This window comes from Plasmodium vivax, chromosome 13 (assembly GCF_000002415.2).
Source record: "Plasmodium vivax chromosome 13, whole genome shotgun sequence".
In the NCBI taxonomy this organism is placed as follows: Eukaryota; Apicomplexa; class Aconoidasida; order Haemosporida; family Plasmodiidae; genus Plasmodium; species Plasmodium vivax.
In genome coordinates, this window is record NC_009918.1 from 1,137,751 (window position 1) to 1,160,283 (window position 22,533).

At 49.2% G+C, this 22,533-nt stretch overlaps 10 protein-coding genes across 10 annotated transcripts; 8 read left to right on the plus strand and 2 right to left on the minus strand.

The window, feature by feature from the left end:
• Nucleotides 1-629: 629 nt before the first annotated feature.
• PVX_085365 (DnaJ domain containing protein) lies at nucleotides 630-1,781 on the plus strand (the record flags this gene model as incomplete). Its single annotated transcript, XM_001616688.1, has 1 exon — nucleotides 630-1,781. The coding sequence occupies one exon, from the start codon at nucleotides 630-632 to the stop codon at nucleotides 1,779-1,781; it is 1,152 nt and encodes a 383-aa protein (XP_001616738.1).
• Nucleotides 1,782-2,693: 912 nt separating this feature from the next.
• On the plus strand, nucleotides 2,694-3,629 carry PVX_085370 (hypothetical protein, conserved; the record flags this gene model as incomplete). Its single annotated transcript, XM_001616689.1, has 2 exons — nucleotides 2,694-3,290; nucleotides 3,330-3,629. The coding sequence occupies 2 exons, from the start codon at nucleotides 2,694-2,696 to the stop codon at nucleotides 3,627-3,629; spliced, it is 897 nt and encodes a 298-aa protein (XP_001616739.1).
• A 1,306-nt stretch (nucleotides 3,630-4,935) lies between these two features.
• Nucleotides 4,936-6,411, plus strand: PVX_085375 (hypothetical protein, conserved; the record flags this gene model as incomplete). The annotated part of the gene is made up of 2 exons (XM_001616690.1): nucleotides 4,936-5,327; nucleotides 5,510-6,411. 2 exons carry the CDS (start codon nucleotides 4,936-4,938, stop codon nucleotides 6,255-6,257), a joined length of 1,140 nt encoding a protein of 379 aa, XP_001616740.1. The 3' UTR covers nucleotides 6,258-6,411.
• A 132-nt stretch (nucleotides 6,412-6,543) lies between these two features.
• On the plus strand, nucleotides 6,544-7,581 carry PVX_085380 (hypothetical protein, conserved). Its single transcript, XM_001616691.1, has 3 exons — nucleotides 6,544-6,877; nucleotides 6,976-7,043; nucleotides 7,199-7,581. The coding sequence occupies exons 1-3, from the start codon at nucleotides 6,745-6,747 to the stop codon at nucleotides 7,283-7,285; spliced, it is 288 nt and encodes a 95-aa protein (XP_001616741.1). The 5' UTR covers nucleotides 6,544-6,744; the 3' UTR covers nucleotides 7,286-7,581.
• Nucleotides 7,582-7,685: 104 nt separating this feature from the next.
• Nucleotides 7,686-8,416, plus strand: PVX_085385 (Ctr copper transporter domain containing protein). Its single transcript, XM_001616692.1, has one exon. The coding sequence runs from the start codon at nucleotides 7,764-7,766 to the stop codon at nucleotides 8,247-8,249; it is 486 nt and encodes a 161-aa protein (XP_001616742.1). The 5' UTR covers nucleotides 7,686-7,763; the 3' UTR covers nucleotides 8,250-8,416.
• Nucleotides 8,417-9,009: 593 nt separating this feature from the next.
• On the plus strand, nucleotides 9,010-10,367 carry PVX_085390 (hypothetical protein, conserved; the record flags this gene model as incomplete). Its single annotated transcript, XM_001616693.1, has 1 exon — nucleotides 9,010-10,367. The coding sequence occupies one exon, from the start codon at nucleotides 9,010-9,012 to the stop codon at nucleotides 10,186-10,188; it is 1,179 nt and encodes a 392-aa protein (XP_001616743.1). The 3' UTR covers nucleotides 10,189-10,367.
• A 572-nt stretch (nucleotides 10,368-10,939) lies between these two features.
• Nucleotides 10,940-13,589, minus strand: PVX_085395 (hypothetical protein, conserved; the record flags this gene model as incomplete). The annotated part of the gene is made up of 4 exons (XM_001616694.1): nucleotides 10,940-10,973; nucleotides 11,148-11,208; nucleotides 11,594-12,515; nucleotides 12,774-13,589. 4 exons carry the CDS (start codon nucleotides 13,587-13,589, stop codon nucleotides 10,940-10,942), a joined length of 1,833 nt encoding a protein of 610 aa, XP_001616744.1.
• Nucleotides 13,590-13,885: 296 nt separating this feature from the next.
• PVX_085405 (hypothetical protein, conserved) lies at nucleotides 13,886-14,629 on the minus strand (the record flags this gene model as incomplete). Its single annotated transcript, XM_001616695.1, has 3 exons — nucleotides 13,886-14,079; nucleotides 14,281-14,350; nucleotides 14,561-14,629. 3 exons carry the CDS (start codon nucleotides 14,627-14,629, stop codon nucleotides 13,886-13,888), a joined length of 333 nt encoding a protein of 110 aa, XP_001616745.1.
• A 629-nt stretch (nucleotides 14,630-15,258) lies between these two features.
• On the plus strand, nucleotides 15,259-17,175 carry PVX_085410 (DNA-directed RNA polymerases III 39 kDa polypeptide, putative; the record flags this gene model as incomplete). The annotated part of the gene is made up of 5 exons (XM_001616696.1): nucleotides 15,259-15,537; nucleotides 15,730-16,025; nucleotides 16,290-16,346; nucleotides 16,445-16,510; nucleotides 16,753-17,175. The coding sequence occupies exons 1-5, from the start codon at nucleotides 15,468-15,470 to the stop codon at nucleotides 17,173-17,175; spliced, it is 912 nt and encodes a 303-aa protein (XP_001616746.1). The 5' UTR covers nucleotides 15,259-15,467.
• Nucleotides 17,176-18,134: 959 nt separating this feature from the next.
• On the plus strand, nucleotides 18,135-21,654 carry PVX_085415 (hypothetical protein, conserved; the record flags this gene model as incomplete). The annotated part of the gene is made up of 5 exons (XM_001616697.1): nucleotides 18,135-18,211; nucleotides 18,703-18,759; nucleotides 18,901-18,989; nucleotides 19,158-19,955; nucleotides 20,087-21,654. 5 exons carry the CDS (start codon nucleotides 18,135-18,137, stop codon nucleotides 21,652-21,654), a joined length of 2,589 nt encoding a protein of 862 aa, XP_001616747.1.
• Nucleotides 21,655-22,533: the final 879 nt, after the last annotated feature.

Below are 22,533 nucleotides of genomic sequence, written 5' to 3' on the forward strand. Positions count from 1 at the left end.
GGTTTCACATGGAAGTTGCGCTGTTCCCCTTGTAACGAAATCTCCCTTGGTCGACGCAGCAACACTGTAGAGTGAGGGTCAGCCTTTGTGGCCTCTCCCCCCGCCAACACATAATATAAAGTATCACCGCCCTGCACGGCGCACGCGAGGGGCGAAAAGGAGAGAGGACCACCCCCCCGTTTTTTTTTTTTTTTTTTTTTCCCTTTTCCATTTTATTTTTCTTCACCTTCCCATTTTTGAGTGGTCAAATTGTGAGAGTTCACCGCGTGCATGTTAACTTGGTAACTTCATAACTTTTTTTTTTTTTTTTCACCCCGGAGGTTTACTCTGCTGGGTTGCTCCTTTTTTTGTGCTTCGGCTGCCCCGCGCGTAGTGGTGTAGCACGTAGCGACGTAGCGGTGTAACTGCCTAACGGCTGAGACCGAGAGGAAGCAGCGGAACTTTTGCTGGCCACCCCGCTCGCGCATCTTGCTTACGTAACCAATGGGTAGCGCCACCTACGTTTACTCATCTCGTTTTCTCTCCTGCAGTGGCAGATGCGGATAAACGGGGAGTGAAATAAAAAGGGACCCCCCCCTCCCCCTCCTCAGCTGGCGCGATCTCCCTGCGCATCCCCTCCAACCGTGGACATGTCGTTCATCCCCAAGGAGCTGGTCGGGAGGGACATCTACCAAATCCTGGGCCTCTCCTTCGAAGACGCAGGGAAGGATGACATAAAGAATTTAATAAGAAAGAGGTACCTGAAATGTGCGCTGATTCTTCACCCCGATAAGGCGGAGGGTGGCAAAAATGGGAGTGCCGCACAGGGGAATGCCACAAATGGGAGTGCCACGCAGGGGACCGCCGCACAGGGGGGCGCCCCGAACGCTTCCACCACGGACAGCTTCAACACCCTCAAGTGCGCATACGAATTTCTAATGAACGAGCAACTGAGGAACAAGTATAACCAATACGTCACACAGCAGAGGAAGAAGAAAAAGAAAAACGGCCCGGTCAGCGGCAACATCAGTCTGAGTCGCTTTCTAGATAAGAACAAATTTGAAGAGCAGCAAAGGGAGAAGCTGCTGTTCAAAAGGAGACTGGAGGCACGAGAGAGGGAGATGGCGGAGGGGAAGCAAAAAAAAAGGGGTACACACAATGGAGCGGAGTGGCCACACAGTGGGAAGTCAGGTGATCCCACCGAGAGCAGCTACCCCAACGGGAGGAACAATCGGAAGCAAAAAAAAGAGCAGCAAGATGAGACACTCAGGGAAAGGAACAATTTAAAAAACATCAAAGCGCAAAATGAAGATTTTATAAAAAGGCACTCTGCCCACCCCGATCAGAGGAACCGTCAGAAAGGAGTGCGAGAAGGGGAAGACGAAAATGAAAGGGACCGATCGATCGAAATTTACTTAGACAATTACCCACACAACGTCCACATGCTGCAAAGATACATGGAGCAAAAGGAATTATTAACCTTCTTCGTCGATTTTAACATTCAACGGTACCACCTATACACGAATGAGGAACAGACGCAGAGTGAAAGGAGGGTCGGTTTGTTCTCCTTTACTCATCGTAGCGAGGCCATTCGTGCGTACTTGCATTTTAAAAAAAATGGGAAACACATCGACCGGAATTTTAAGCTGAGGCTGGCGGTGCCCTGCAACGAGGGGGGAGAGGTGCGCTCGGAGGGGGTCGGGCCCCAGAAGGGGGGAGCGAACGAGGCGGCGCCGAGGGACAGCGTCGACAGGATGATGAGCGAGATGGTGGACGAGCTGGACAAGATGTTTTCCCTCTGAGGTGGGGGGGCGGTATCGAAGCGGCATAGAAGCGCCATCGAAGCTGCGGTGTAGCGGTGAATGTGCCCCCTCTCTGCGTGACCTCCACGGGGGAGCATTCAGAGAGGGTCTCCCCGCAAGCGATCCCCCAAATGTCAACTGGAAGAAGCTTCGCGCTGTACAGCAGCATATAGCGCGCACGCTGGTATGTATTTGTTTTTTTTTCTTTTTTTTCTTTTTTTTTTGTAACAGGTTAATCCCACCTTCTGCGCGTTTGTAACCTAATGACATTTTTAAAATTATGTTTTTTTTTTTTTTTTTACTTTTCAAGTTTGTGATTTTTTTTTTTTTTTTTTTTGGCTCCCCTGTGTGTGGCAAATTACTCATTTGTCCTCCCCCCCGGGAGGTGAAGCAAAAAAAATGTATCACGTCGTTCACTGGATTGCCCCATTTGGTGAACAAAATTTAAGCAGCCAATTCTGCGGTTTAGCAGCGGAGAAGGCCACTAAGCAGACGTCACTCACTACGTGTCACTACTCACCGATGAGCGTACCCGCGAAGGGTGTTCCCCCCCAGGTTGCACCGGACGTGAGGAGGACCGTCTGCCCAACTGCATACCGCCGCGCACCGCCCCTTGCTGTCCATTTTGTTTTGACGTATGCCGCGCGGTGAGCGTTGAAAAAAAAAAAAAAAAAAAAAAAAAGTAAATCGTAATGAAGCGAAAAAGAAAAAAAAATAAATGAATAAGTAAATATGTAAAACATTGCGAAGGAGAACAAAGTATCTCTGCTTCATTGGGTCCCTCTGTTTAATCCTCCTCCACCAAAGTCCGTCTTTTCCCATTTTCGCGGCGTGGCAGTCGACCACCTGACCGCTCAGCTTCTCCACTGCTCAGCTTCTCCGCTGCGCCGCCACTCCGCCGCCCCCCCGCGTATGATGAACGGGCAGCGCGAGGAGGCCCGGCTGCAGCGGCTGCTGGGCAGGCTGAAGGGCCAGGGGATGTTCGACGAGCTGCAGGAAAACACGGTGGACAAAAATGTGGTGAAAAAAATAGCCATTCTGTATGACTTGTTCAGGCGAATAAACGAGGGGAACAACGGAGGCACATTCGGGAGCGGCGACTCAAACTTCGTATACACAAGTGACATTAAACATGCATTAAAATACGACGACTTCGTGCGGGTGAGATTTCACATCATCCCAGTGGAAAGAAAAAAAGGAATGCTCAAATTGGAAGAGGAGGAAAAAAATTACCACTTCATTGAAAATATAAATAATATAGTGAGTAACATGTACAATCCTTCCAGCTACGACCAGTTTTTAAATAACCGAGTGGAGGAGGACAAGGAGAAATTAAAGTGCATGATGAAATGCCTTAACGAAATTGAGTCTGCGTACATTTACAGGTACCGCAGTGATAATAACATCAAATTGACGTTTGAGGTCTTCTGCCACAACTTTTACCCTTTTTTGTCCTACGATTATAAGAGGAAGTCGTGCATAAAAAATTTTGTGAACAAATACAGCAATGTGCAAGTGAGCAGCCCCTTTCAGTTGTCCCTCCCTCAGAATATGCTCCACATAAACTCGATGGGGACTGTCATGCACCCCTCCGCAGACCCGTATGAGAGAGACAGCCTGGAGAAATTGAAGCCCTTCATCTTGGAGTCCCTCGAGATGGTCAAGGAGCTACACAGCGCGGGGGAGGGGAGGCAGCTCCCCTTTTTTGGCGGGGCCCAGCTGGACAACGACTTCTTCGTTAAGAACACCCACTACGAGGACGACATGCGGCGCCTCATTCGCATGGAGCGCGCGGCCAACGAGTACCGCCGCCTGCGCGCGGGCCTGGCCAAGCGGTTGGGCGGTTGAGCGGTTGAGCGGTGGGCGGTGGGAAGTGGGCGGTTTGGCCGCATGCCGCGTACCGTTTTGCCGCATGCCGCGTACCGTTTTGCCGCTTTCCGCTTTCCGCTCACCGCTTACCTGGGAAGCGCTGAAAGGGGAAAGTGAAGAGACCTGCGACGCCGCAAAATGTGCATCTGCCTACACCATGTGCATCTCGCAATTGTGTGCATCGTGCCGCTAATTTTTTTTTCTACGCGACAGTGCAATCGGCTCTGCGAGGGGGCCACCTCTACCCGAGCTGTCGTGCCCAACTCCGCTTTGCATCCTTCTCCCCCCAACTTTTTCTCCCCCCCGGGGAAGCTCCAATGTGACTTGTTTGGTAAGAAGCCACAGCTGGGGGGTTTCGCATCTATCCCAGCGGTGACCCATTTTTTGTTTGCCAGCCAACGGGACCTACACGTAAATGCTCCCCGGTGTATGTTGGATGGGACCCACCTCAGAGGCGACAACTTAGCCAACCCAGTGGTCCACCCCTCTGAGCATACCTCCAAAGGGTCACCCTCCACAGAAACGCACTCGGAGGAACAGAGCAGCGCAGCGCAGAGCAGAACTGGGAGGCAACTCCGCACCTCTCCCGCATCGACATGGCTCGAAATTGTACTCTTCCTTTTTTTTTTAAATGTTTTTCTCGGGAGGGTTCTCCTAGCAAGGGGGAGGAACTTCGCTTAGGATAGCTCCTGGTGCTGACCCTTCAGGATGGACCGCGCCCGGGGAGCCCTCCTCGGGGTGGCTGCTCGGGAGGGGGGCATGCTCTGGTTGGGCGGCGCTCATTTTGGCGTCACCCCCTACCTCGCGCGTAAGTGGTGTACCCCGCGCGGTTGTCCTGCCGCTGTTGGGATGACGAATTGGAGCGAAGCGACGTGGGAGTGGGACGATGTGAATGCGCGTCTGTATTTCCACCGCCTTTCCCATTCCCACCCCCTTTCCCATTTTCGCCTCATTTCCCATTTTCGCCTCATTTCCCATTTTCGCCTCATTTCCCATTTTCGCCTCATTTCCCATTTTCGCCCCATTTCCCATTTTCGCCCCATTTCCCATTTTCGCCCCACTTCCCATTTCCACCCCTTTTCCCTTTTCCCCCACCCCTTAACCCCCAGCGAGGCGAGGCATGACGTACTACCCCTGCCGCAGACAGGAGGGGCACAAAATAGTACGTTGAAAAGAGAAAGCCGCGCGGTTAACACCTGCGATTACGTGGCATATTCGAGTGAACAGCTACGCTCACCTGGAATGCACCTACCCACATGCCACCTCTCCCCCACCGCAGGAGCTAATGCTGGGGAAGCACCGGAAGAGGAAAATCAACCCCCCCCTGTACCCAGTCCACCCAAACGAGGAGAAGAAAAAAAACCTCAACAACTTCATAACGTATAAGGACCTGAAGATACGCTGGAGGAACACCTCCAAAAACTACAGGAAGAAGGTGACGATTGCGAGGAAGTGGAAGAACCTGCACTGCCTCCTTCCGATGAACAAGCATTCGTGCATGTTCATTTGGCATAAGAATTTGCCCTACACTCGTTTTAAGGGGCAGGAAGGGGTGTGTGCCCCCCCTCAGCAAAGTGATGCCCCCTCGGGGGGGGTCACCAAACAGGTAATGCACAGCGGTGTTCGGATTGGCACAGACGGGGGGAGAGCGGCATCCCAGTTAGAAGCGGCGTCCCAGTTAGAAGCGGCGCCCCAATTGGAAGCACCCCCCACGTGTCTACACAGGTACCCTATTATGTACCACCTCTCGTGTGTGTTTTTTTTTTTCTCATTTTCCTTATTTCCCCCCCCCCCCTTCAGATAGGTAACAACGGCGATGGCTTACCTCCCAGCGTGGTGGCCACCCCGAGCAGGGGGAGGAAGGCCAAGAAGGGGAACCCGGCACGGGGGCGCCACGCAGGGGGCGAGGCAGGAAAGATAGGCGAGCAGGATGAAGTGACCTCCCCATACGAGGTGGATCCCTCCCCCCAAGGCGCCTCCACAATCGAATTGAACTACCACGAGGTACCTCCCCGAGAAGTGCAGCACCTCCTCCGAAAAGGAACAGAAGACCTGTTCTGCATTTTCAAATCCAATTTTATAAGCGAGCATAAGGTAACCATTGGAGACATTGTGCAGACAGAAAAACTGCATCGAAAGAAAGCAGGAGATGTGGTATACTTCGGAACTGTCCTCCTCGTAGGTTCCAAACATTTTACCATTATTGGAAAACCCACAGTGCCCTACTGCACAGTGAAAGCTACAGTAGAGCAAATAACCCTAAGCAAAGAAATTTTAAGCTTCCGCTATAAAAAGGTAAGAAGGTCCAGTAGGTTCCTCCGAATCAAACACTGGATTACTATCCTCAAAATTGAGGACATCATCATCCACACAAAGCAGCAGATGAATGATGAACGGAAGAAGCCTCTTCAAATTTTGGACTTATGGGCGAATAGATGGCTATATGAAAAGGAGTTAAATTTTATTAAGTTTAATGGAAGTGGTACTGCTCCTTTGGCCGAACAGATTTACCATCTTGTTGAGCACCAACCGAATACTTTACACCGGAGGGGCCTTACCGACTGCTACCGGTTTTACCCTGACCCGAACGTCCCCCACACGTATTAGGGGCTGCCCGGGTGGCGGCAAAAAAAAAAGTGTAGCCCCCCCGTTGCTTCTCCATAAGGGCGACCTTTTTAGCTAACGAAATGTACACTACGTGGTCGTTTTTTCCGCGCCATTTTTTTTCCCGGAGCGCAATGCGCTTCCCCTTTTTTTTCCCCTCCCCGGGGTGCAATTACTCGCGCGCCTCGCACCAACCGAATGAACCCTCCCGATGAGGAATCCCCTTCCGCGAAATTGCCACGCAGAGGGGGTCTCAACTGTCGCCTCGACTGCGCAGGGTGAGCATCTCACCAAAAAAAAAAAAAAAAAAAACCCACAGTGTGAATGAGAATCCCAATCTGAATGGTAATTCCAATCTGAATAGCTACCCCAACCCGAATAGCCATCCGCATCACACCGACCGCACCATTCAAATGCAGTGAAACGCGCTTGTGTAACTTCCTCCCATTTGCATAGAGGCCCCCACGGCGTGGCACACGTGGCGCATACTATGGGGGTGAAATTCGAGTTCTTCAGATTCTTCAAGCTGAACTACTACGCCTTTTACGTGAAGAAGGAAAAGCTTTACACCTTCCTGCATACCACCACGGCGTATTCCCTCGTGGGGGTGACCCTCTACCTGGGTTAGATTTGCAATCAAACTGAGCAGCCACTGTAGCTGCGGTGTAGCGGCCTTAGTGTATAGGCGGTCCACCCTCATGCGCGCCCTCCCCCCCCGCAGGATACTCCTTCTTCCACATGTGGAACGACGCGGTACACTACTCGTACAAGCACTACATGCGGAAGGAAGTAAGTGCGAGTGGAGCGTGAGCACAGCGCTGCTGGGCGCATTCCGCAAACGAGTGAGAAGTGTGGATGCCACCCCAGTCGTTGCCATTAACGGCACTAACAACAGAGCATATCTTCATAAATATGTTCATTTTTTTTTTCCCCACTTGTCGAAGAAACAACGCAAAGAACTGTACGAAAAAATTAGGACCGCTCGGGAGAATGGTCTCATCCCGAAGAGCCAAGTTGACCTCTCGAGTTAAGCGACTGATTGGGCAGGCAACTAGCCAAAATTAGCAGCCAATCAAATTAGCTAGCTAAAAAAAAGTGCACACATTTCGTGCGTGTCAAAAGGAATACCCTTCCAGGAAAAACAACCCATGAAGAGAACACCCGTACAAGAGGTTAAGGCGAATCTGCACGAGCGTTTTATAGCGATCCTTGGGTATGCTTCTCCCAACTGTACTATCACATTTGACGAATAAGTAAAACCAAACAAGTTGCACACAGAGAAAATATTACCTGAACAGGTCAGCTTATTTGCAGTCAGGTAGAACAAAAAAAAAAAAAAAAAAAAAAAAAAAAAAAAACACGTACAGCAGTCCACCCCACACAGTTGCACACAACCAAGCAACAAAACAGATTAACCCTTCCAAACGGTTAGACGCCGCGGAGAAGAATCACCAACCTTTGTGAAGACGCACAGAAGAGGAACAAACGCAACTTTAGTCAAACGTGAAAATGAAGAGGAAAACACATAACCTGTGGTCTCTTATTCTTCCCCTTTTGTATGCCCTCCTGCCGACACAAATTGAAAGCAACTGTTGCCACAGCGCCAAAAGCAAAGATGGCTACCCACTGCCTATGTATTTTACCAACGATTTAAATATAAAATTTCTATTTGACTTTTTGCAAGTGAAGAATGAGTTCGAATTTTTCCTCTGCAACATTGTTTGCATTTTGTTGGGCTTCCTATCTGTGTATGTTAAGGTGTTGAAGAAAAAAGCTTTTAAGAAAGGTTCGAATGGATCGGAGACCCCGCTGGGCATGATGAGCATCCTCTTTTCTTGCAACAGTGCTATTTACGGGGGGTTGTCTTTTCTCAATTACACAATTGACTTCGCGCTGATGCTTATCGTGATGACTTTCAACGTGTTCATCTTTTTAAGTACCATTTTGGGGGTGGCCTTTGGCTACTTTTTTTACGGCCACTTGTTAGCGTTGTGAAGTGCGCGCAGAGTGGAGCGGCACCCCGTCCTACGTCTCATCCTGGTATGTTACACCGTAGCACACCCCATTGTAGTTTTTTTTTTTTTTTAAACCCATCGTTAAAGCACCTCCGCGCCCTCCCCTTTGTACAAACTCTGCATTGCGATCCTTAAAAGGGAAAATAAATCCCCCTCGTGTGCGGCGTCACGCCGTTTTGAGAAGGAAAAAAAGAACGAAATAAAATAAAATAAAATAAAATAAAATAAAATACTAATTGGGGAAAGAAGTGAAATACACCATTGTGTAATTTTCCCGTGTGCCGCACTTTTAACCGCCTTTTTTTTTTTTTTTTTTTTTTTTCCCTTTTTAACATGTAATCCCCTTTTCAAGCGTGCAGCGGGGCAAAGCACATTCACCCAAACGTGCATACCACCACGTCGCAAGGCGTCGTATTTGATTTGTGCGCAGAGGGGAGTTTCCTGCCTGCCTACTTTTGTGCTTGCAGTTGGGAACTCCGTGCTCCCCATTTTTTTGCAGATTTTCCATTTCCGTTGTTATTCTGCATTTCTGGGATTCGTCACTGTTTTTGTTTTAATTGTACGTGAAGTAGGCATGCCTGTTTTTTTTTTTCTTTTTCTTTTTTTTTTTTTTTCTGGGAGGACAAAGTTGTGCTTCCAGCGTTGTTCGGGTGTTTCCCTCGTTATTAATTTGTTCCGCCGCAGTTGCCACACCGCCGCCTTCTCGCCTTCTCCTCGCCGCTGCTCCCGCTTGAGAAAAAATGGACTCGGCGAATATTAAAGGGGGGCTAAGCAACGAGAACGGCGGCGTCTCCGGCGCAACGCTGAAATCGGGGGGCGGTGCACACAGTGCCGAGGCGCAGGGGGAAGTGACACCGACTGATAAGCGGGGCGAACTGCAGGTGGGGGGGAGGCCCATTGGCGACGATCCGGTTGAGGGTGGCACGGCTAAAGACGCGCCACTTGCGCAGAGGCAAACGGGGCGGACAGGGAGTACCCATCATGGGGGGAGCAACAAACGGGAGAGCGGCCTGACGGATGACCAGCGGACCGACCGGAAGAAGAGCCAAGAACAGCGGGAGAGCCCCACCCCCCGCAGCGACGTCGAATTTCACAAGCTATACGAAAGCGACGATAACAACTTTGTATCCCCCCGGAACACCTCCACTAGCGAATCGGTAAAAAAAGAGGAGCTAGATAAGGAGAAAAAAAAAAAAAAAAAAAACAACAACATGGTGCTTAACACAACCATGTTGCAGTCATACCTTCACAGAAGCTACGACAAAGTATCGAACGCTTTTATTAAGACGTCCAAATCGCTGCTGAAAAGGACCAACAACATTGGCTACGCTGAGGGGGTAGAAGCGGAAGCGGCAGAGAAGGGGAGGGCGGGCGCGGATGGACGAGCAGGGGCAAAGGGGGGCAGCTCCGATGGGGCCGACGCGACGAGCAAAGTTAGACGCGCCAGGGCAAGGCTGCTGAGGAGTTGCCATAGCGGGGCGGCTAGTCAAATGGCGAGTCATCCTGTGAGCGTGTCGGGTGACCCCCCCCTCTGCCGCGAACCCGACGAGGACGCCTTCTTCGCCGAAAACTTCGAACTGATAAATAAAACGTTAAGGGAGGATCACAAGTGGGGGGAGGAAAGTAAAGAGCGAATGATGGGGAAGTGCAAACAGCTACTGGATAGCAACGAGACGGTGAAGCTCTACAACGAAATTGATATCCTTTACGAGGAGAGGATCCTCCTCGTCAAATTTATTAACTACTATATGGGGATAACTGAAAAGCACCAGCGTGAGCTCCAGAAGATCCAAACGTCCTACGAGATTTTGCTCACGGAGAATGAGCAGCTCTGCCAGAACAACATCACGCTGAAGCGGCACATCGATTTGCAGCGCGCGGGGGAGAGCAAGGCGGAGAAGGAAGCGGAGAACGTATGAGGCGGGTCGGCCAACCCAAAAGGGGCTTTCCAGTCGGCCCTCTAAAACGGCCCGTCACTGCCCTTTACACCTATGTCGATTGCCGCATGCATACCGGCACACTTCGCACGTAGAGCATGTGAAGGCCCTACCCTTAACCGCAACCCCGCGAAGCTGATTGCTCCACCATGTCTATCCTTTTTGCCTGTGGACCTCCAACATATGTGCACACAGGAAACAGCTGTGGCGCAGTTCGGAGCAAATTTGAAGAATTTTTTTTTTTTTTTTTTTTTATCAACTTTACAAGGGGGGGAATTCCCCAAGTGAGGAAACCCCGTCGCGTGAAATAACTCCCCAGGTGAATGTGTCCCCTACGAAAGGGTGAAATTAACCACAGGTGCCCCCCTCACTTTTGCGCTTCGCCCTCATAGCAAAGTGAATCAATCGGGGGAGGCCACGATCCGTTTGGGACCTGCCTCCCACTGGTATCACGAAGAAAAGGGGGGAAAAGGAACCCACCTTCAGGACGTTCCTCCCCACGAAAAAACTAACAATCAATTCAAATCAGTACAAATTAATCTTCAGCTAATTCGAGTTAAGCACTGCAAGGCATTTTCACCTCCCCCTCCTGCCGTCCCACTTCAATCGAAAGACGCCAAAAGGGGGCAACGAGCAAATGCGAAAAGGAGAAGATATTTAGCCATTTTTCCTATTTTTCTTGCAAAATTAAAAAAATAAAAAATGGCTAGATATTTCAATACCGCTTTGCACTTCACAGCATTCCTCGGCTCATCTTCTTGTCGTACCTGTGTGTGGGAAAAAAAAAAAAAAAAAGGAACGTGGGTGGTGGGTCTTCAAGAAGGATTCACCTCGTGATCCTTACTCTCTTCCCCTTTTGGGGTGGTGGGGCCCTCCCGACAAGCTGCCCAGATTAGCGGCCTATTTAGGAAACGTTCCGCTCTTCCGCTTCTCCTTCTTACTGGCGCCTGTGGGACTTCCCCTTGTTGGCCGTCTTCTTCATGTAGTACCGCTTGGTCCTGTCTGCTACGGGGGAAGGGGGGATGAAGAAGCGTCAGTTATATCGTACAGGAATAGTCGCCCTGCAGTGTGCTCAGAAGCAGGCGCGCTGAACAAGCATAGCTTTTATTACCTCCCTCGGAACGCCCCTCGGCCTTCGGCGCGCCGTCTGCACCTTCGGGAGTCCTCGTACCATGCTGCTGCAGAGGCGGCCTGCCTCGGCCAAAGGTTCCTCCACCCCGCTGGTTAGCAGCACCACGTCGGTTAGCGGCACCCCGCCGGTCAGGAGCACCTCTCCGATCAGCAGCATCACCGCGTCGGTTAGCATCACCACGTCGGTTAGCACCACCCCGCCGCTCAACACCACCACGTGGGGGGCCCCCCTCACTGCCGCCGCTCCCATCTTCACAATTCTTCCTGTACGACGTGCACGGCAACACATCATTCTGGTAATTCTCCAGCGAGCCATCCCCCGGAAGGCCATCAGCGCTGCTCGACCTCTCCAGCAGATCGAAAATTTTATTTTTATTTTCTTCCCCTAGGCCATCATTGGTGTATCTGCTTTTGCTGCTTCTCCTTCTGTGGGGCTTTTCCATCCGCGTGCGTTCGCGCAGCACGTCCAGGATGTTCCTCTGCCTGTGTTTTGCAGCCGCGCGCGGTTTGGCGCGCTCGACGGGGTGAACCAGGCTCCTTCGATCATCACCACTTCCGCCATCGCTACTTCGGTCATCGCTTCTTACGCCATCGCTACTTCCGCCATCGCTACTTTGATCATCTCCACTTTTACCATCACCACTCCCTCCACCGCTACTCCCCCCATCGCTACTCCCCCCATCGCTACTCCCCCCCAACTGCTCGCCCCGGGCCAGGGCCTCCTCCACAGCTTTGCAAAAGTCAAAGTTGTTCCTCTGCAGCACCTTCAGCACAACGCCCACGTCCTTCAAACCGGTGATCTCCACGAGGCGCTCGATCTCGTTTCGGTATTTTTTCTCGCTCATTTTGGCTACTTCCCTTTTGCTATTAACTCTTAAAAACCCGTTCAGGTAAAAATAAAAGTCGACGTCCAGTTGATCCTTTAGGACGAACTTTTGGAGAAAATTCCACCTGCACATGTGCATGTCGTTTCGTAGGAAGTAGAGGAGATTCATTTCTTCACTGGTTTGCTTCAACATGTCGATAAGGATGGAGACGACTAAGAGTTTGTTCTTTTCGTTGCCGTGCAGGAGGAGGTACTTGACCATCATGGTTAGTGTTCGCGCGAAGAGGTGCCGCAGGTAGAGCAGGTCCTTGCGCGCGGCCTCCTTCAGGGTGTCTTCGTACAGGTGGTGAATCTACGGGAGGGGGGAAGTGGATCAGCGGTTGGGGTTAGGGTTTAGGTTTCAGGATTAGGGTTAGGGTTCAGGATTAGGGTTAGGGTACAGGATTAGGGTTAGGGTTCAGGATTAGGGTTAGGGTTCAGGATTAGGGTTAGGGTTCAGGATTAGGGTTAGGTTGAAATGGAAAAAATGGATAAAGCAAATTGTTGAAGTTGTGGATGCCGCTTATTGTGACCCCCTGCCAAGTAGATGCTTCCTCTCCTCCGTTCCTACCATTTCGAAGTACGTCCGCACGAGCAAATGGATGAAGGAACTTCCGCCGGAGCCCTCGCCCCCCTTGAGAATCTCCGGAGCGGAAGTGGAGAGAGAAAAGGACCCCACGTCCACCCCTCGGTAGAAAATCAACCTTAGGAGGATCAAATCCTTCGTCTGCTTATTTTCCATGCGGTCGAAATAATTAAAAGGGTGAAAAAATTTTACAAAACAAAAGAGAGCTACAGCGAACTCGTTAATTTTGAAGAGGAGGTTCTGCAGATTCCCCCTGTTGTGAGCATGACGCTCTATTTCCTCCTTCAGAGTTTTTACCTCCTCGTAGAGGAATGAAATATACTTGCTCATGTTTAGGAAGTTAATTCTGTTCACTCTGTATGCTTCATTTAGCAAATTTTTGATTTCCTTTTTTTTCCTTTTCGATCGATGGAACATCATGATGATGTCCATAAAGACGTGAATTTTTATTAAGGTCGATTTTATGGTACTCGTTTCTCGCCTGTCCTTGTTCAGGTAAATTCTGACCAATTTGATGTACAGGTTGAAAATGTGCTTATCGAATGGGGATCGCTCTCTCTCCCCATCCGGTCGGTCGAGCGGCAAGTCGTAACTTCTATGCGGACTTAACAAATGAGAAAAGAAAAACGAAACCAGCGATCCGTTCCTCTTCACTGTCGCGAGGATGTACTCATCGCTTTGTTGCAAAAGGTGGTCGAAGCACTTTTCCACAAAGGTAAAGTACAGCTGCCGCTTCTCCTCCTCCACGCCCTTCGTCTCCACGTAGAGAAAGGGCTCCTTGAAGTGGCCCTTCGGGTCCATGCTGCGCGGGGGAGAAGCGGAAAAAGGAGGGAAAAAAGGAGGGAAGAAAGAAGGGGGGAAGTCCTCCAAAGGGGTGCTCAAATAGAACGGTCAAACAGAATGGCCAAACAGAATGGTCACACAGAATGGCCAAACAGAATGGTCACACAGAATGGCCAAACAGAATGGTCACACAGAATGGCCAAACAGAATGGTGAAGAAGAACGCCCCCCAAAAATTCGCCTTTTTTTGCTGCTTGCGCTGCGAGACCACGCCACACTGCGGTTAGGCAGCCCCGCCTCGCACGCTCCTCCCGTCTACTCCTTTACAACGAGCTCTGACTTCTCGTTGGCCTTCCCCAACTTTGTGAAGTTCCCACCCCCGTCCAGGAAGTTCACATTTGACAGCTCCGCGTTATCTTTCGATCGATTTTTTATGAAGTAGCCGCACTCCACGTATCTCTGCGCGCAGTTCCAGATGCACTTCTTGTTCGTGTTGCTGAGGCTTTTTTCTGAAGGGGGTGAGGCGGGCAGATAGGGTAGCCAGTGGAAAGAGAGAGATGACGTAGCGCAGCCGGTCATATCACGGCGGGCGGTCCACTTCTAACCGCGCGTGACTGCCACCCGTTGCCACGTCTATCACCCCTTATTGGTGCGAACTGTCAGTTATTGTCTCTTTTTTTTTTTTTTTTTTTTTTTTTCCTGTGGCCTACCCGGGTAGCTCACGCATTTGTCGAAGCAGTAGGAGGATATCTTGCAGGTCTCCTTGAAGGAGCTTATTAGCTGCTCGGCGGGGGGGAGGAATACACGTTAAAGAGAGAATAACTGAAGGGGGGTTCCGTTATGAAGCTCCTTATGACGAAGCGCCGGACAACGTCGCCTACTAGGGGGAGATCCCCACTCGGATGAATCACACCCAACCACAGATCCGTAACAACACTCACGTGTTACCGCGTGTACCTACGTGGGCACACCCGCAAAGGAGAGACGTACCTTATTTAGGGTGCTCAGTTGAGATAGGAAATTATTAACGTTGCCGTCATCCTTGGTATCGTCATCCATTGTTTGGTAAAAGGGGCTGATGACATGCACGGACGATGTAGCGTGCTCTTCACTGCTGGTCGATCCGTTCTCTTGCCCGTTCGATCTCTGCTCATGTCCTCACAAGTAGATTTAGGAAGCCCCCTCCCACTTCGTTCAATCTCGTGTACGTCTCGTCCCCTTTTAAATGGACTCCTTCAACAAGAGCTCGCTCGATAGGTAACACGAGAAAATCGTAAAAACGGTGAAACGACGCGTCGAGGTTTTCTCGTCACTGCGGGGTGCGTGCTGCGAATGCGCATGAGCGGCCATCTGTGTAGGTTGCCTCGCAGGAGGGGTCCTCTAAGGGAGCGCTTGGTACATATCTATTGATACATCTCATACGTGTACATGTATACACCGCGTGGTATCACCTAACTGACATAGGGAGGGAAATGCAAAAAAAAAGAAAAAAAAAAAAAAAAACGTTTTGTCAACCGTGTTGTGAAGTTTTTTTCAACGCTATTGTTCTTCATTAGCAGTAATGACGTCCCCGTTTCGCACCCGTGGCGTTCTTCCTTTTCACGTGGAAGTCGTCCTTTTTTTTTTTTTTTTTTTTTTTTCCTTTGATTGGAGCCACGTTTAAGCGACAAGGAGAATTTCGCTTTTTTCTTCTTATTTGCTTTGCTATGCTATGCTATGCTATGCTATGCTATGCTTCGATTTGTTTGCCTTGCTATGCTTCGATTTGCTTGCCTTGATTTTTTTCCTGCTTGAGAAATGAAAAATCATGGGAATGTACAACTCTGCATCGAGCTGCCCGTTTCCCCTCGCCCCTTCCCTTTCGCGATCCCCCCAGGAAAGCTGCTAGGAAGTCCGCATGTCAACACTGCCGGGGGGGAAAATGAACGCAAACAATAGGCAGCTAGTCAAGGATATCTACAAAATAGGTACAGTGTGCAACTGCAGGAGGGTTGCGTTGTGCGGCATTTTCGCAAGTTGGGGCAGGCGATTCGGCAAGGGTTCTCGCTGTGAAGGAGCAGGCGAAGGGGACATTTGAGAGAGCGCCCAACCAGTCAGGTCACTCCGATCACAGGTACACCCACCACGAACCTTCCATTTTCTTTTCTCACCGCGCGCAGGACTAGACCACAAGGACTTCATCAACATAGAAAACCTGGAAGAAATATATGAAAAGAAAAAAAATGTAAAGCTACGGAGAAGCGAAATTGTGTACGCGCTGAACATCCTCGAAAATGCCAGAGCCTGCGCGATCAAGAATGAAAACAACACAATCATAACGAGGATGCGAAGTGAAGAAGTCACCAAGAAATTGAAAGAGCTGAGCGACATTGATTTTTTAATTTTCACCAAAGTGGAAAATAGCCAAAACAACGGAATTTGGACAGCCGACCTGAGGAAGCAAACCAAGTTGCTAGTAAGATAAATATATATGTGTGCGTATATGTGTGCATATATGTGTATATATGTGCATGTATTTTTTTTTTTCTTCTTTTTTGCCTGACATGGTCATAATTTTGGGAAAAAAAAAAAATACACCTAGCCATGTTGCCTGAACGGGATAGCTCGCCCGAACTACACCGTTTAGCTGTTCAAAATAGCTCCTCCATGTTGTGCTCAAGCGTGTAACGGGGGAGGACGCACACGCCCTCACGTTTATTCTGTCCCCCTTTTTTTTAAGATTCACCAAGTTCAGAAGGGCGTCAAGCTGCTGTGCGAGTGTAAGCTGATAAAGCAGGTAAGGCAGGAAAAAGAAAGAAAAAAAAAAGAAAAAAAAGATATGAACAAAATATGAACCGTTCAGGCAATTTTGCACCTTTTTTTTTTTCCGTTCAGGTAAATAACATTCACGTGAAAAATCGCAAAATGTATATATTGTACGATTTGGAGGCCTCAGAAAAGGTAACCGAATTGAGTGGGCAGGAAGGGGGCCCAACTGGCCATCTGGAGAGGACCTATTCGTAGCAGCACAAGGGGTCCTGCAGCGCCGTTTGGCCTTTTCTCCGTCACTATGCTGCTGATGGTCGCTATGTTGCTGGTCGTCGCTATGCTGCTGATGGTCGCTATGTTGCTGGTCGTCGCTATGCTGCTGACTGTCACTCTTTGCCGCCTCTACCCACCTCCACCCCCCGCCATACCCGCAGGTCATAGGGGGCTCCTTTTACACCGACGGGGAATTCAACAAGAAGGTGGTGGACTACATACGGGAGAACATTTGCTTTTACCTGTACAACAACAACAACTCGAATGTCCTGTCCGTCATTAATTACATAAAAAACCTCAACAGCAGCATCGGCTACTTTTCCGACAACGACATTTACAGAGTAATAAAGACTTTGCTGTATGAGGAGCGAATAAAAATTTACAAAAATGGAAACGACGAGGAAATAATTTATTATTACAATAATGAGAAGAAAAGCTACTTTAGCAACTTCCCCTGTTTCTCCTGCGACATTTTTAACAAATGTAACTCGGACACGAAGACGGCCATTAATCCGAAGAACTGCGTCTACCTGAATTTTTACCTTAACCTGGAGGTAATGTGCGAATGTGTGGCGGGCGGTTAGCAGGCTTGCCTCGCAAGGAGGGGAGATGCTGTTCGGTTAGAGTGGTGGTAAATCCGCCTCGTGTGTCAGCCCACCCATGGTGACAACCCCATTCGGCCACTCATCCTGCGTGCTTCCCATTTGCTGCCCTTCCTACAGAATGAGTAGCACCATCCCGTGGGACAAGAAGAGATAGACGCGAGTTGAGCGCCCGTTAGAGGGTCAAGACAGGGGTGAAATGCCCCCCTTTTTGTCTTCTTTTTTTTGTATTCTCTGTTTCGCCATGTGCGCTACGCATGCTGCGAAGTTAGGCGAAGTGTGCGTTAGTTTAGATGTGTTAATTTCTCTTTAAATTTGTATACCACTGTCAATCTGTTTTTTTTTTTTTTATTTTATTATTTTTTTATTTTTTATTTTTTTACTTTATTTTTTTACTTTATTTTTTTTTTTTTTGTCCATTTTTGAAGACCCATCGTATAGGTGTGTCCTTTTTTTTTTTTTTTTTTTCAAACTTGCGAGTGCATTTGTCAAATTGGAAGAAAAGACACCTCTGTACTTTATTACCATTTTTTTTCCCCCCCCAAACGAGTGGTGGGAAAAAGCAATGGAACAGTTTAACCAATTGCGAGTAAATCATTAACATAGGTACAGGTACACATGATGTGCCTAATGTAGTGTACCGCCTAACTTACCACTGTGCGTTTGCGTTTGCGTTCTCAACGGGGGACGCACTTGAAGGGGAGAAAAAAAAAAAAAAAGACCCGCACCATGAGTGGAAGAACAAAAAGGGAGAAGGATTACACCCGGATAAAGGAACAAAAAATAGTGCAGTATGATTCGTGAAAGTGAAACTTTTTTTTTTTTTTTTTTTTTTTGGAAGGGTGCAGGTGATCCCCTCACCTGGCTGCAACAGATGAAGAGGGGGCAAATTATGGCACCCCTTTTATTTTTCCCTCTACTGCGTAGTGATGCCACTTCGTATGTTCCGCAACCCACTCAGGAAAAAATGCGAAATAACGAGGAGTGACTGCGAGGAGTTTATTCGGGTCGTCAAAAGGTAAGCCGTGCACAGAAGGTAAAAATGAAAAATAAAAAATAAATAAAATAAAAGTGTCTTCCTGCTTGATACGGTGCATGTGTTGTCGCTGTAGTGGTAGTGACGGATCAGATGGGAAACAACGAGTGGGACAAAAAAGAAAAAAAAATGCACCCTCGATTGAGCTCTTCCAGACCACTCCTTACCAATACACCCTCGATTGAGCTCTTCCAGACCACTCCTCACCCAGACACCCTCCATTGAGCCCTCCCCACCTTGCACACCTTTCCTTGCCGCAAAAGGTTCGGCAAATCCTTCGCAGAAAAGGACTTAGCCCAGTACTGCCGTTTGAATGACATCCCGATAAGCGCGTAAGCTCTGTGGAGGTCGCCTCGTCGTCGCATATGATTTGATTTCATTTCAACGTCCGTCCTCTCGGGGGGCACTCCTGTTGAGTGGTGTCTTTAAAGTGAACGCGGCCTTACCCCCCGAGCTGCTTCCACCCCTCGCAGACACACCATAGAATGCATGTTCGAGGAGTTCTTCCTAAACAAGAAAAACGACAGGGAGTAAGTGCACACCACGCGAAAAGGGTTATCCGTGTGGCCCCGCTCTGTGAACCCATTTTGTTAACCCGTTTTTCGATCCTATTTTTTGAACCCATTTTCGATCCCATTTTGTGATCCCGTTTTTCGACCCCCCCACCGCAGGAGCCGCGAAATCACCGCCGACGACCTGATATCCTTGACGTCCAAAAAGACGAACAGATGCTTCTACGTGCCGGTCGTCGTTTACATAGGTGAGGCCGCAATAGGCACAACGGAAAGGTGTGGATGGTGTGAACCAAAAGGGGGGCACTCCTTTTGTAGCATTTATCCCCACGGGGGACGCACCTTAGCTGAAGCGTCCCTTCTACGTGTGACACCTCCGCTGCTTAAGATCCTCCTCCCATCTCTCCCCCTCACAGGAGAGCGCGATCACATACGAAGCTACGAAGAAGGGCTCATAAACGCACAGGAGAAAAAAAAAAAAAAGGAACAAATCGAAAGGGACCATTTGAAAAGGCAAATCCAAAGAGACAATAAAAATAGGCAAAGAAATGAACAGATGAATTACGTTTGGGAAGATGAAATTCGGGGCAGGTCAAACTGTTGCAGTGAGGCCGTGTCGGTAGATCGCGAGGGGCAACTTGGGTTGGGGAGCACCGATGTGAAGACAAGGGATGGTGGCGGCGGCGGTGGATATCCAGTGGGTGAGGCCAACGGGGGAGAAGCCCCGAATGGCAAAACCCTAAATGGCGAAACCCCAAATGGAGCAGCCCCCAGTGGAGAGGCCCCAAATGAAGAAGCCTCAACGGGTGAACCGCCCAACGCCGAACAGCCGCACCCACAGGTGGACTCCCCCAAGCGAGTCGAAGCAGCTGAAAAGAAAAGGGGCAACCACAGCACCCACAATACGAATAACAGCGGCAAAATGAAGAAGCCCGCGCCGGGCAGAAAAGGCAAAGGCGCCGCCGCTCACCAGGAGAAGAAGACGAGTGGGCGACCCCCCGCGGAGGAAGCAAAGCAACCGCCCCCGCAGGAGCAGAAGACGGACAAGCAAATCTACTACGACTCCCTAATGCAGCGGGTGCTAAATACCATAGAAAAAAAAAAAGAGAAAAAAAAAAAAACCCTCACAACGTTCAATTTTGTTACTTACTACAAACTGCATGAGCTGATTTATACCTCCTTTCTGGTGGACAAGTACCAGGGATACTACCAAGGTAGGGGGGGAGGGTACATGCAAATTCGCTGTAGGGTTTTTCCAATAAGGGTGAGGGGGAAAGCAGCCCACCCTTTTGCACCTACATGTGTAGGTGAGTGTCCCACTTGGTAGTGCCTTCCCTCCCGACAGGCAAAGAAGAGAGAGACTTGATTGACATTTACGCTGAGGAGGGGAAACAAATGGACCGAAGTGAAGACAGCAGAGGAGATGCCCCAGGAGAGACCACCCCGAACGGTGGCGAAGCAGAGTTAGCGGAAAAAATACAATCAAATGTAGAGGACACGAAAAGGATTTCCCTCACAGAAGTTATACATAAATACCAAGGTGATAGGGAGAAAGAGGAAAAAAAAAAAAAAAAATTTAAAAGAAAAACACATAAGTACATACATAGCAACCATCTAGGCAATTACCAATTTGTCTGGAAAAATATAAAAGGAATAATGGACTGCGTTTTGCATAACTTGAATGTATTTTTTAATGAAAAGGTGTTGGACGTCGAGAGGGTGATGGAGGAGTACAGCACTGTTGTGAGCAACGTGTGTGAGGCGGTGGAAAATAGGCAGGGGGATGTCTGCGCAGAGGGTGTTATGCCAATTGGTGGGGATAACACCCCTTCTGGTGAGTTAACCGCAGGGCATGAAAAGGCGCCTCTGCCGTTAAGCGAAGGGGAAGCGGCAACGGTTATAAGTGACGAAGCAGTTAAAATTGCCGAAACAGTTATAAGTGCGGAAGCAGTTGTAGGTGCACCTGCATGTGCTAGCCTCCCCCGCTTGAAGAGCAAAAAAAAAGGCGTCCCTAAGGGGGAAGTCGTCACTCCTGATCAGCCAAGCGGAGCAGTGGGGAAGGTGAGGAAAGAGGCCACCAAGGGGGGTGCTAACCACATGTGTGCTGAGGGAGACGGGGGAGGTGAAGAAGGCCAAGACGGCGAAGCCAGCGAAGCGGAGGCGCGCAACGCGAACATAAAAAGAGGGCGTACGGGCGGACGCGCGAAACGAAGGCACCCTTTTAAGAGGCCCCCTGGTACACACCACTCCGAAACTGACGAAGCGGTCGATGCGCCGTCCGACGTTCAACTGGACAACCAAGAAACTGCATCCGACCATTCCATAAGCTACGCCAATTTAAAATACACCAAGGAAGAAATAAAGCAAAAAAATCTCATCTACTATTTAACGCATGATATAAACAAAATTGAAACATTCAAAAGGAAATACTTTTACGACTTTTTTTTTATGTACATGGTGAGGAAGCTCTTCTGGAATGTGCTCTGTTTGTATTACTTGCTCTGGAAGGAGCGGCATGAGGAGGACGCACCAAAGCAGAGTGGCTCACCGGGTGAGGACTCCCTCCACCAATCATTAATCAACCCGCTGAACAGCCAGGGCCTGGACGATGCCAACCTAATCCTCTACGAAAGCGACGTCAGCGTGAATAACGCCAAGAAGAACAAGGCCATGCTCTACAACACTAACCAGAAGCTGTGCCACAACCTGGACCCCCTATTTAAATTAATTCGCAACAAAAAATTGCTCATTTACCTTCGATATGACCAAAATAAAAGGGTCAAATGTAAAAACAAAACGGAGTACTTGTATAGAGAAGTATGGCAGTACCTTATTTTAACGAATTTGAGGAAGAAAGCGCAATTTGGGGAACACGGCCCCTTCAGTGAGTTCGTCCTCTTTCGCCAGGACTGAAAAGGAAGAAAAAAAAAAAAAAAGCGCGAATTTGCCTGAACGGTTCATATTTTGTTCATATTATTTTATATATTTTTTTTTTTTTTTTTTTTCTCCAAATGGCTAGTTGAAATGTTTTCCCCCAATATGGGTTTTTTTTCCCACTCGCATTTACGTAACTGCGTGCGAAAATGTATTCGCCGCTTACGGGGGTGGGGTCAGGGATATATTTCCCCTTCAAAAATGAGAGCGCCCTCGCACATGCAACGTTGTACATATGCTTCGCCTGTGCATGGTTGGCCATTCCGCTTCTCCTCCTCGTGGGTTATTATTAAAATGCCATTTGAGCTTTACCTCACAGCATGATTGGGCGTGCGCGCCGCTTTGACAGTTGATCTGCGGTGGGGGATTTATTTAATCCCAAGCTACGCCCGTAGCACACGTACAGAGAGAGCATATAGGCATACATTTTATTCATACAATAGAGCATTGCAATGTATACCATGTGACGGGATTTTTTTTTTTTTGTTACCTGGTTGGGCTTTCACCCCGTTGGGCAACCTCCATAGGGATAATGATAATGCGTCAACAACTGCTCAGCACCGCTCGCCCCTGCCGCGATGCCCACGCTACATTTCGTCACATCTTTGCGGCTTCCTCGCCACGTCAGGGCTGACGAATTGGGGCACCCCGACCCCTGTTGATCGCTTTGCAGTTCCCCCCCAAAAATGACGCCCAACGGGAAAGTCACTCCTCGGGGCGCGAACAAAACCACTTACATCGCTTAGCAAAAAAGGGGGCCTTCCATTTGGGGAAGGCGAAGTGCATTAGTATCGCCGCGCGCACAGCTTTTTTGCCGCAAAAGAGGTAAAAAAAAGGGGTAAAAAAATGTGCCCCACT

Excerpts from the sequence above, each read along its gene's own strand:
- PVX_085380 (XM_001616691.1), top strand. The coding sequence starts at position 6,745 with ATGGGGGTGAAATTCGAGTTCTTCAGATTCTTCAAGCTGAACTACTAC. Across the intron at positions 6,878-6,975 it reads GGGGGTGACCCTCTACCTGG|GATACTCCTTCTTCCACATG; the intron begins GTTAGATTTGCA and ends CCCCCCCCGCAG. Across the intron at positions 7,044-7,198 it reads AGCACTACATGCGGAAGGAA|AAACAACGCAAAGAACTGTA; the intron begins GTAAGTGCGAGT and ends CACTTGTCGAAG.
- PVX_085385 (XM_001616692.1), top strand. The coding sequence starts at position 7,764 with ATGAAGAGGAAAACACATAACCTGTGGTCTCTTATTCTTCCCCTTTTG.